The sequence below is a fragment of the Pinus tabuliformis genome, chromosome 5_2 (assembly GCF_031772625.1).
Source record: "Pinus tabuliformis cultivar Carrire ecotype Pingquan chromosome 5_2, CPIR1, whole genome shotgun sequence".
In the NCBI taxonomy this organism is placed as follows: domain Eukaryota; kingdom Viridiplantae; phylum Streptophyta; class Pinopsida; order Pinales; family Pinaceae; genus Pinus; species Pinus tabuliformis.
Genome location: NC_142306.1, coordinates 177338461 through 177351527, shown reverse-complemented (window position 1 = coordinate 177351527; position 13067 = coordinate 177338461). Strand labels below are relative to the sequence as shown.

General features: G+C 34.6%; 1 protein-coding gene across 1 annotated transcript in view; it reads left to right on the top strand.

Moving 5' to 3' along the window:
• Positions 1-10555, top strand: part of LOC149158115 (DEAD-box ATP-dependent RNA helicase 31-like) — a 112749-nt gene extending 102194 nt beyond the window's left edge. The window contains exon 11 of the mRNA XM_089433884.1: positions 10055-10555. Within this exon, the coding sequence (XP_089290010.1) occupies positions 10055-10282 (228 nt within the window). The 3' untranslated portion in view covers positions 10283-10555. The remainder of the gene's footprint in view (positions 1-10054) is intronic.
• The last annotated feature ends 2512 nt before the right edge of the window (positions 10556-13067 follow it).

Below are 13067 nucleotides of genomic sequence, written 5' to 3'. Positions count from 1 at the left end.
TGTCGACCCAATCCATGGTTCCAATTTCCAAACTGCGGATCCGACGACGGATCCTCCCCAGATCCGTGGTGAATCCGGGCATGGATCTGAAGGGAGACGTGCGGTTCCACAAGGTTCTAAATATTTTTTATTTTTATTTTTTCTTTGACTTAAGTTGGGTTGGGGCTTCTCGGGCATTGCCAAGGTGCTCCCTTGATGCTCCTTAGATGCTTCCTAGATGCTCCCTCATGTTAATGTTAAATTCTTAAAGTAAAAGTGACATTCTCATTTATTTTTCATTTTCATCCTTTTACTTAACATTACCATTAAATGACTCAAGATGTTTGAGAGTGGTTCCAGCCTCATTAGACTTCATATAGAGAAAATAGAATTTCATATCCTATTCAAAATTTAGCAAACTTAATAGTTTTCAAGAATTCAGGATCAATGTGATTGTGGCATTTCATTAGATTATATCATGTATGAGGGTATGTGATTAGCATTTAATCAAGAGCACCAAGCCCTATATGTACCCTAGTGTTGGTGGTGTTAATTGTTGAACTCCTTTGTCACGCCCTTAGCAAAAAATTACCCTTAAATCAAGTCAAAATCATCAATCAAGCATGTTAAGATTTTACTACCATATTTTAAGGCTTGGATTAGGTAGATTGATAAAAAATGGGCAATGTTGACTAACATCCCTAGACAATCGAGGTAGAGGCAAAGGCTAGACAATAGGAGAAGAATCTAGATTCTAGATGGTTGATGCTTGAATAATTAATCATATATGTACAATGGATGCCATATCTATCTTAATTTATGTACAAATATGCATGCTTCCATATCTTCTACAACTAATTTGGTATTTTGGATGTTTCTTTTAATATAAAGGCAAAAAAAATATAAAATATATATATAGTAGATGCTTCCAAGATGCTTCGCTTCCTAGATTTTTGGTAAATGATGCTTCTGCGTCCCCGCTTCCAAGTCGTACAACATTGGCTCTTACCATAATCCAATCTTTTTAGAGCTTGGATTCAATAATCCTAAGCCAAGGCCTACCTTTAAATTTAACCTTGGCTAGCTCAAGGAGGCCACATTTAATACACTTATAAAGGACATGTGGACCAAGGTAGGGTTTGTTAATGGTTCCTCATGTGAACAATTTGTTACATCATTAAGGGAAGTAATGAAACAAGTGGCAAGTGAGGCAAGGGGATGATACAGAAATAGAGGTAGGCTAATTAAGAAGGATGAGAAAGATGCTTTCGTGTCATTCTCTAGAAAGGAACAATCAATGAAGAAGAGGAGGCAATTCTGTCATAGCCCAGATAGAATTACATAACAGATTAGAAATTGAAACAATGTGTCTCATAGAAGCAACAAGGTTGGGGAAACTAACTGAGAATAAAGAAAGGCTGATCCGAATAAAGGTGAGCTCTACTGACCATAAGTATGGCATACTTAGTAAAACCTCAAGTCTAAAAGGAACGAGAATATTTATAAATGAAGATCTCATTCCAGAAAATCAAGCAGAATTGAGAAAGGAGGTTCAAAAGGTAAAGGAAGCTAGGAAGGAAAATGGGCAATAATCAGAAATAGAAAAGTCGTTATTTGAGATAGAAACTAAAAAGATAATAATAAATAACAATTCAACATGCTCCTGATTCTTTCTTGGAACTGTCGGGGCTTTCCATGGAACAAAGGCCCCAAGCTAAGTTGGATCTCGAGTGATGTTGATATTATTTTGCTTGTTGCAACTTGGGAGCACGAAGAATCTAAGGTCCCTAACATAGATGGCTTTACATTATGGTCTCCCTGGAATAAGCGATCCTCCCATAGAGGCATTGGGGGTATAACTTGCTACATTAAGAAGAACATCTCTCCCCATGCTAGGATTTATAAAAAAAGACCCTTACAACCAATATAGTTGGATAGATATTACTGACATTTATGATAAAAAGACCTACATAGCAATCTGTTATCCCCCCCCTCAATTCTAACTTCTATAAGAAAAAGAGTCTAGATAAAAATAGTCCTTACAATGGTTTAGAGAATGATATTTCTCGCCTAAGGAACGAAGGTAATATCCTTTTAATGGGTGACTTTAATGCTCGAACTTCAAGCAACCAAGCTATTTTTCTAAGCAATCATTCCAACCCTAAGCCTCTTTGGTTAGACGAAGACCTTCCTCTGGTTAGCCGGTACAAAAGGAGCTCTGAAGACCTCGGGGAGAATTTGTTTGGGTCGGAGCTAGTCAAGCTCTGTAGTGCTCAGGATCTCATAATTTGCAACGGTCTAAAGAAGTGGCCCAATTCTAGCCAAATGACCTGCATCCATGGGCTTGGTAGCAGTGTGGTAGACTATGTTATCTCCGATCTCCCTCTATACAACGAAATAACAAATTTTGACATCTTAAACGACCATGAGCTTGACTCTGATCATAGGCCTTTACTTATAACTCTCAATTTTGTCATGCATAGAGATCACATAGAAGATAATCCTTATAGCCAAAAGAAGTTAATCTTTGATAGAAATAAAAAAGATCTTTTTCTAAATGAATTAAAAACTAATTTGCTTCCTTTATCTAGTATAGACAACATAGAAGATCTCTATCATAATTTTACTACAACCCTCTCATACTCTATTAACAAGTTCTTAATTGAAGTTTCAAGTAATAAAAGAAATAGCAAACCAACCCATGGTATGACAAAGATTGTAAAAGTGTGAGGAGAGCAATTAAGGAAGTTGTTGATGAATCTCTTAAAATTGGCAAGATAAAAATATACAAAGCCCTAACTAAAAGGAAAAAAAGGCAGTATATTCGTAAAAGACAAGAGAATCTCTTACACCTCTCTAAGGTAGCTCCTAAGAAATTCTGGAGGCAGATTCTAACTAGGAAAACTTTGAAACCCTGCTCACAACGAAAGAAGTTTTCTCATTAGAAGACATTGATTTTGGGGTTAATCGCTTGGCTAATGGGAAAGCTAAGGACATTGAAGGTTACCAGGCGAAAATCTTAAAAATTGGAGGTCATGTCCTCATCCCCCACATTTGCAAGCTTTTCAATCAAGCGGTCAAGCAAGGGTTCCCTAAACCATGGACTCAAAGTCTCATTATCCATATTTTTAAAAGTGGGGATACAAATAACCCCTCTCATTATCAGACAATTATGATCAGCCCTCTCCTAGCCAAGTTATATGGTATTATTTTGGAAAGGAAGTTGAGCATATGGCTTGAAAGTGAAGGTAAGCGGGTTAAAGGCCAAGTGGGTTTTAGAAAGCAACGGTCAACAACAGACCACCTCGTTACGCTTAGGATCATTGTGGAGGAATGCTGCAATGATAAATCCAATCTCTTTTGTTGCTTTGTGGACCTTAGAAAGGCTTTCGATGCAGTTCCTAGAAACAACCTTTGGAACAGATTAGAAGAGCTAAAGGTTCCTTTTGAGTTGAGAGCTGCCGCTATAAGGTTATACGAGAATGTAATTGCCAAGTTAAAGAGCAATGAGGGGTGGTCGAAAGATATTAAGTGTAATATCAGAGTCAAACAAGGTTGCCCCCTCTCCCCCACCCTATTTGGCATTTACATCGACAAGCTAGAAGGGTTTTTATCTATGTTACCGGATCCGTCAAGCCTGATGGCTGGATCCGCGGATCCCCGGATCAAAAACGGATTCGGATCCGGATCCGTAGAGATCCGTCCGTCTTCTCTCCGTGTGTAAATATATTGTATGTCGGAAAATTTCACACATATTGTATGTCGGAAAAATTTTCTCTCGGTGGGTAGAAAACTGTAATTCAGCACAAAATTATAAACAGAAATATTATCAACGCAAGTGAATTTCGAATGTTAAGAAATGGATTAAAAATCCCTCCGCGAAAATAAACTGAGTTGTTGGACGTCATAAAGTTTATTATTTTTACATTGAAATGTATTATTTTTAATACAATATATTATAAACTTTAATTCAAGTGAATGACGCTAATGATAAAAACGAGCGGATATGAAGTCCAAGAGGGATTTCTATGTTGACTGTATTATAAACTTTAATACAAAGATATATTATAAACTTTATATTATTTAATACAAATACATATTATAAACTTTATATTATTTAATATAGATATATATTATAAACTTTAATACAAAGATATATTATAAACTTTATATTATTTAAAACAAATACATATTATAAATTTTAATATATTATAAACTTTAATACATGTGACGTCAAGATTATAACCTACTTCTATTTATTTAGAAGATATTTTATTTAAAGTTTTAAAAGTAAATTTATATTTTAATAAATTTTTAGAAGATATTTTATTTAAAGTTTAAAAAGTAAGTTTATATTTTAATAAATTTTCAAGTTTAAAAATAATTTTCTAAAATAAGTTTAATAATATCTTTAATATAAATAGTTATAACTAATAATTAATGTTTAAATATTTATAAATGATGCATTAATTATATTATGATTAACTTAATAATTATTTTTAAAGTATTATATTGAATTTATATATTTAAAAATTTCCATATGTTTTTTATTTTTATATAAATTTAACTAATATTTATAAATGATACCTTAGGAATTACTTATATAATAATTATTTATTGTATATAAAAATTACATATTAAAAAATTATGTTTTTAATTTTATATTTATATAAATTTTCATTTTAAAAATTATAAAATATTTTATATTTGCTTGTACTTGCCGTTTCCGGATCCTGGCTTTTCAAAAAACTGGCGGATCCGTATCCGAATCCGGATCCGGATCCGTATTCTGGTAACTTAGGTTTTTATTTATTTATTTATTTATTATGTTCTTCTTTTGAGCTAAGTCTTGGAGTATCCATAGTAGAAACCATATTTCTGTCAACGTTTCAAATCCCAACAGGCATTCATCATCAGGACCGATCTGAATGATGATAGAAGAAGAGCTTTGTGAAATAATAGTTAAAGAAATATTATTTTGATTGAAGGTCGGCTAATAACTATATTTTAATTTTAATTTATCATTTTTATTATTAATAGTAATAATTAATATTCTAAATAAAAAATAAATTATTATTATTATTATTTATAATTAAATTATTCTTGTTTATAGATTTAATTGTTTAAATAATACTAGTTTAAAATTTTTATTTAGTTTTTTCAATTATGAAAATAATTCATAATAATAATTATTAATTTATTAAGAATAGTAATTATTTTATTTTTTATAATATAATAAAATAACATAAGTAGCTAGTTAAAAATGATTATTATTATAATTGATTTGTTAATATTATTATTACTACCATTATAAATATAAATAAAATAATCCTTAAATTTAAATGATAATAATTATTATCATAATTAAATTATTCTTATTTATAGATTTAATTGTTAACTAATACTATAATATGAGATTACCAATAATTCATATTGGTTTCAGACTACGCTGACGATATTGTTATTGACAATAATATGTCTAGTCTTTTTGAAACACCTTCTAGGCCAACTCGATTATTCATCCAGGTGGTGTCCATAGCTATGGGTTCAACATCTACTAATCTAACAAGTCTATCTACCCAAACCTCTCTTTTATTTAAAGTAAAGTTTAAATCACCTCCTAGAACCACATTACCTGCTTGTATACATTATAAAACAAAGGATCTTTTCCATAATGACTGTTTGTTTATAGAGTCCATACACATTCAACATAGTTAAAGGAATTCTCATAGATATGGGCACCAATGATATGTCTAGTCGTTTTGAAACACCTTCTAGGCCAACTCGATTATTCATCCAGGTGGTGTCCATAGCTATGGGTTCAACATCTGCTAATCTAACAAGTCTATCTACCCAAACCTCTCTTTTATTTAAAGTAAAGTTTAAATCACCTCCTAGAACCACATTACCTGCTTGTATACATTATAAAACAAAGGATTTTTTTCATAATGGCTGTTTGTTTACAGAGTCCATACAAGGAATTCCCAAACTTTTATTGAAAAATTCCATGTATAGACTGAACAAAATGACATATGTGTTAGTGAGGACCAAATTCTATGAACAACTTGTAATTATTCCCCTAGAAAGTCCACTAGAGTAATGCTACAAAGTCCCATTCCACAAAAGAATTTTTTAGATCTACTACTAATAAGTGACCCTTTCCCATTGTCTCTTGTTAAAGAATAATTTGAGGCTTCTCCACTGCTACTAGTCTTCCAATGGAAAATTTAATGTTTTGGCTTCCTAGACCTCAAATGCTCATATTTGCGCTAACAACCCCAATTATTGGTTGTTGATATCCTGTTCAATTTCCTTGATAGCCTTTTCTTGTGCATTATGTAGGGAAGATTTTCTCTGAATAGTATGAGGACCCATATCTCCCTTAGTATCTAGACCTAGACCCCCAAACGTGCTGTCCTGCAATTTGTCTCTGAGTTTCTTTGATCTTAATTAGTGTTCCACAGGGACACGTCCCCCAGGGTGGGGGACGCGCTTCCTCGCTTCCCCATGCTCGCGGGATGGGGAAACTCCTGGGGAAAAGTTTCCCCACTTCCCCTTTTTTGGGAAACTCGAGGAAACTCTGGGGGACTTTTTTTTGGTGATGAAAAGCATCCCCTTGCGTCCTCCCAATTTTTTTTGCTAATAACAATTAAAAACATCAAAAATTACAAATTTTAATATAATTAACAAAATGAAATAAAAACTAAAGGATAAATTAAAACTTTAAAACATAATCATTCACATTTCTCATTCGTTTCTCATTAACCCTATGATTTTACCTTGTCGCTCAACATTTTCCTTCTACTGTTGCTCGACATTTTACCTTTCCGCCCGAGATTTTCTTGCTACTGCGCTTGACATTTTCCATCTGCAATTTCTTGTGATTCGGATTTACCATCGACCGGGGGCCTGAGACATTTGGAGCTGCAAGTTTCATTTTGTGACTTGGAGCTGCCAGATTGAAGTTGCGATTTTCATTTTGTGACTTTGAGCCACCGAATTGGAGCTGTGATTTTATTATTTACTACTTTTTGAGAAATTTACTAGTATTTCACTTCTTTCTATGTTTACTTTTAGTTTAGTATTCTATGCTATTTTAGACTTAAACATAATGTCACTGTCATATGATGAATTTACTTTTGATGTGTATTGTAATTTCAACTGTCAAATGATTAATTTAATTTAGATGCACCTTTCATAATATTAATGCCCATTGCCAAATGATGAATTTAGATGGAACATTGCATATGTCAGATGATTTATTCAAATTAGTAATTTACTTTTAGATTTACAATTTTACATTGATGATTGTAGAAATGTCAAATGATAATTATGATTCGTAATAGCGTAATATGAAATGATGATCATATTTAGATGTACATTTCATAATTATTAAGAATTACTATTTACTAACTTAGTTATTGACATATTGTTGGGATTTTATTTTTTTATTTTTATATAATAAATTTTTAATAATTTAATAAATTTTTAATAATTTAATAAATTTTACGACTCTAATGTCCCCTCGTTTCCCTAAAATTTCCCTAAATTTTGGGGTTGCTTATATATGTCTCCCTTGTGCGTATCCCCGCTCCCACGTTTCCCCATCCCAGAGACTCGGTGGAACATTGATCTTAATTGATAATGGCTTCATGAGAAGTGGTCTTTGGTAGGGAAACCCCATGATCACTTCCTTGTATGGGAATGTTTTCATTTTCATTTGATAATTATATATGTCTCCCTTGTGCGTATCCCCGCTCCCGCGTTTCCCTGTCCTAGAAACTCGGTGGAACATTGATCTTAATTGATAATGGCTTCATGAGAAGTGGTCTTTGGTAGGGAAACCCCATGATCACCTCCTTGTATGGGAATGTTTTCATTTTTATTTGATAATGACTCAACTCTACCCTCCACTTCCAAAGTAGACAAATTAACAATAGTAGGGTTTTTCAAATTTCTCCCACCCCTACTCTTTTTCTCCCTAGACATATATGATATAATAGGGGTCAGCCTAGTCCTTTGGGAACCAAGTTGTGTATTTAGCAAATTCAAAATAAGGGGATCAAGAGGCATACCCTTTGAAGTAGCATTAACAAGGACAAGAACCAAGTTGTGTATTTAGAAAATTCAAAATAAGGGGATCAAGGGGCATACCCTTTGAAGTAGCATTAACAAGGACAAGAAACTCCATGAACCGAGTGATTGTTTTTAGAGTTCCACTATGTTTGCATCCTCTGGAGCTTTATCATTGTAACTCAAAGATTCTAGACCCAAACTCGTAGCCTTGTGAAAAGGGACCTGAATGTCTCCCACCACCACCTCTTCACTTGGATGCTTTATAATTTTCGCCGTAGCCTTTGGGCATAGAGTTGAATAAGCCTTGTCGCCTCCTTTGCCACACCCATCGACAACTTCCACAACCTTCCCTTTATTAGAGCCACCATTTCGTGTAGAGTTTGTAGGTCCAAAATCTGCCTTGTAACTCCGAATACATTTCACAAAAGGCCTCTATAGTGTTCGACAACATGGCCATGGGAGTGCTAATGCACAAAGTGAAAGGGTACATTCACATAGCCCAGTATTTGAATGTCGATGATATCCCAATAATTTCTATAGAGTCAAATTATCCCCTCAAATGTCAATCTAACCTAATATATGGGCGAAAATTTGATATATGCTTGACTTACATGGCTCATCAGCCATAATTGCTTCACCCAAAATCTTACGAATGGCCTTGAGAATGTTTTTCATTCTAGAGCTTGAGCAGGAAGCCTGAGAGCTTGATCAAGATGGGGATGCTCGATACACCTCAACACAGTGGTTGGAATAGAGATCTTAGAGCTTCAATGATAGAAAATATTGACATTCAAACCATTTGCCACCCAATACATTCTTATCACAACAAAAGATAAACCCTAGTCATCCATGAGTTAATGTATGGAGTATTGGCTCATAACCAATAAAAGGGGCCTGATGTGCCTGTATCCATGAGTTCAAAGCATCTATTGCAAAATAAAGCTCCATAAATTTTCCAATTAATGTTTGGCCTGCAAATTGAAGAACTTCTCTACTTTCACGTCGTCCTTGACTAGTAACCTAGCCCTTGTCTCCTTGCATTTTAACAGTTCTCACGCCTACTCAATTCCTCTATTTTTCTCTGTATGCTCCTTACAACCGCTCAACAAGTCTAGATCGAGGCATACACCTATAAAACCAGCACGACATTCCTACGAAGAATCCAAGACTGGTTGAAAAGGCGATTGTAGCTGCTTCTTAGCACTGACGGAAACTTTTGAGGAACCATTAACAAACCCTACCTTGGTCTGATGATTGATCTAATGCAAAGCCTTGAAGTTGCCAATCTTCAACATTAACACCCGGCTCAGGGTCATTTACTACGGTGCTCTTAATCTCAACTCCCCTGCCCTTGTTTTGATCTACCACTTGACCAGGAATGAGAGATCTGACACCTCAATACTCACTGTCTGATGGCTCATGACTATACCTGCATGTGAAGCTTTGTCTAAGGATCTGAAGTGGGAAGGGAGTCCCACCAAAACACCCCTGTAATGATGAGTCAATTTCTTTACCAGGGAGGTGACATGAGGAAATGTAACAAAATTTGGTGCTTAGATAAGAGTATCCTCCAAGTAATCTACTAACTGCTGGCTGAGTTCCATAACCATCTAGGGCTGAATACTAAACCCTTGATTCTATTATCACGTCATTCTTACTGAACATAAGATATCCATGTTATTAGTATTTTAACTTGAGTTGATCAGGCATCGACAAAATTGGACATTTCGAGGAGCAACAAAGTACATATGCATATAGTATTGTTCAAGTTTCTCTTTTTGTTGAATTTCATTCTGTAACTATGTTTGTTTTTGTTATTTTGTAAAAAATATGCTGTTGTTAGACCAACACAGGAATATCAAGTTGCCGGTTAGTTACGTTCTCTAAATCATCATAGTAATTATGCCAACATTTTATTACATTAGTAGGAGGAATGGTTTAATGTAAAGGATTTTGTAGACATTTGAGCCTATAATCATCTCTTGACTGGGGTTTACAGGTGCAGCGAGCACTATCCCATATTGACTTGAACGACAAAGAATCTGCATATCAAGCATGGCTTGGATATTACAATTCTGTGAAACAGATTGGACGAGATAAGAGTAGGCTTGTTGAACTTGCAAATGAATTTAGTCGTTCTATGGGATTGGACAAACCACCAGCAATTGCAAAATCAACCCTGTCCAAAATGGGCCTGAAGAATGTTCCAGGAATACGGACAAAATAGTGGGCAAGTTTGGATGGTGCATTATTCTGCTACAGTCATGATAATGGCCTTCTGAGAGCAGTCTGCTTCACACCGATCATTTGGCATGGAATCTAGCCATGGAATTTCCCTCACTCTACCAAGTCAGCTTGTCTCAGTGCTAAGCTATCACAAGTGTCCCTCGGATTTCATTTGCACTTATTATATGGGGCAAGATGCGGAAGTGTGTACATTCATAGAGGCTTTTGTAATGTGTCAATGTTCCCATAGAGAAGCGGGGATTGTTTGAATCAATCCTTACTATTTCAAGAATCTAATGTTTGGAGAAATACGATGCAGTCAAACCAGACCTTTGCAATTTTGGTGTTCCAAAACTATAATTTGAATTTTGAAGCTCCAATTCCAGTGCAGAATCTTTGGGCTGTTGCACATTAGTATTCTGTAATAGGACCTTGTTTAGTGGACTTGAACATTGTCAGTCAGGTAATCTATTTTGTTTTACTATCTGTAGTTCTTATTATTGTCCAATTCAAATTGCTCTGTATTTCCTCGTCTTCAATATTTCTTGTGAGTTGTTAAGAGTTTCTGATTGCTTTTCTTCATGAAGCTCTTTTTGTGGCAGTGCTTCTGAGAATTAAATGCTGTTCTAATTCTGTTTCACAAAAGGAAGTAAAAAAAATTGTGCATAACACCCTCGTAACTTTTCTACATTGTGATAGTCCTCAGTTATGGAAATACAATTTTGCTGGTGTGTTTCAACCCCATATTGCCTTTTTGCCTTAGTATGATCAGTGTAGGGTGTACAAATATCTATTTCTTTCTGTAATATATATACCAACAATTTATATGAATTGACTTTTGCACCCACTATTCAGTACCAATTAATCAACAAATAAAGCTGGTATCTTGCACAAATGCGTAGTGGATGGTTTAAACCAGTCTTCTGCGTTGCTTCAACTCTCCTCCCATTGCATAGATAAATTCGCTATTGTCATAAAAGATAATTATTTATTTCTTTAATTCTTCCGAAACTCGCTATTATCTTTTAGTTTAACCCTTGCACCGCCCCTTTAGGGAGTTTCATTTAGTGGCAAGGCTATTTCAGAATATGATTGGAATAAATATTTTGTAGTGGTAACTTCCATAAAACTCTTTTAGTTGGAACAAAATTTTAGAGCTAGCCAAACTTCGTTACTATTTGCTTTTAGACCCTACATTAGTCCATACTCATCTACAACTTTAAAGGTAATTAGTTTTATTTACTGATCTTAAAATATTACAACTCCTGAGACTATACCAAGATAGAGCTGAGATTAATGGACAACATTCGAAAATAGAACATAACTTATATTTTCATTTTGCTCAATTGCAGACAGACATAAATAAATGACACCTACAAATTCAAATCTTGCCGTCATTCTATCTTTTGTTTGGAATTTTTTTTCGATTCTTTGGTTCCAAAGTTGCTTCCATATTTTCTGCTCTGCAAGTTGGAACAATTCTATCTTAATTTGTGTGATCTGTACAATATGGGTAGAGTTCTCAAAGTTAGGGGAAGTGTTCTAACAACTGGTTGATTTTTCAACTTATTACATACTGATTGGCCCTACACATGTTAATGATCAGGTTGGAATCCCCTTCATTTTCCCGTTGATCTATACCTTTTCTTAAAAAAAGGTCTTAACATAAGTGCTCCTATTCATATTCATTATTGTAAAGTTTTGTAGATGTTCTATGCTAAGAGCAATTTCACTTTTTCTCACAGCAATCATACAAGTAGATAAGCAAAATGCAGATAGAACATATAAGCAGATCTTACAGAAGACAAATCAGAAACAAGAAAAATGTATGTGTTCGTTTCGGCGGTCAACAGGATGCTTCAACTAGCAAAGTCTCCTTTGGTCAGCCAGCCCAGCATGTGTCACAACAACCCTCCAACCAGTAGATGAGTCAACCCAAGTCAAACTTCTGCGAAACCCTAGCAGCAGAAAGATCCTCTTCGTCCTTCCTACGTGTGGCTGAAATTCGTCCTCCAGGTAGCTCGTACTTTTAGGATGAGAGAGGAAGATGTGAGTTGTGTTGTGATCAAATTCTCTCCAACTTTTCCTGTATATATATACATCAATGAGGGTGTGTGACACATCTGTTGGGCATGTGAGCCTACATTACAAAACTGGCTGACCTTGCACATATAATTTATTAAGAATAATAAATTCAAAATATAAGTTCTGCTCATCGGATTAAGACTATTTTTATATGGATTTTACACCTCTCAGAAAGAGGAATCCAACAAAAATATTAGCCTCTTAATCTGAGCATCAGAACATGGAGTTTGGACCTAGTTGTCCAATTTTAACAATTGTTAGAAGTTTTCCCTAGTCCTATTACATGGACCAAAATTATTAAATCATTTGCATTGTGTATGGTTCCTTCACTTGTAATTTCTTTCTCTTTTAGTTGCTTTGTTGGGCTTTAAGCCATGTATAACTGGGAGCTCAACTCATCTCTGTGTATCTTATGAAGGTCCATAAGCCATTCTAGTGATTTTATAATTTTACTCTTTGACCTTAGCCTAGATTGTTACAGGTATTTATATTACTGGTTTATGTTTAGCAAAATGCATTTGTTTCTTGTGATTAAGCTTTGCCACCATTTCCATGGTTGCGAAAACTCCATTATATGTTGGAGATCATAATACTACCTTCCATTCTTCTATGTGCATTCTCGAGATGTCTTCCTAAAGACTTTTTCCATAATGATGGAGGTGAGGACAAAATGGGCATCTTTCTTAGTTTTCTGTGGATTG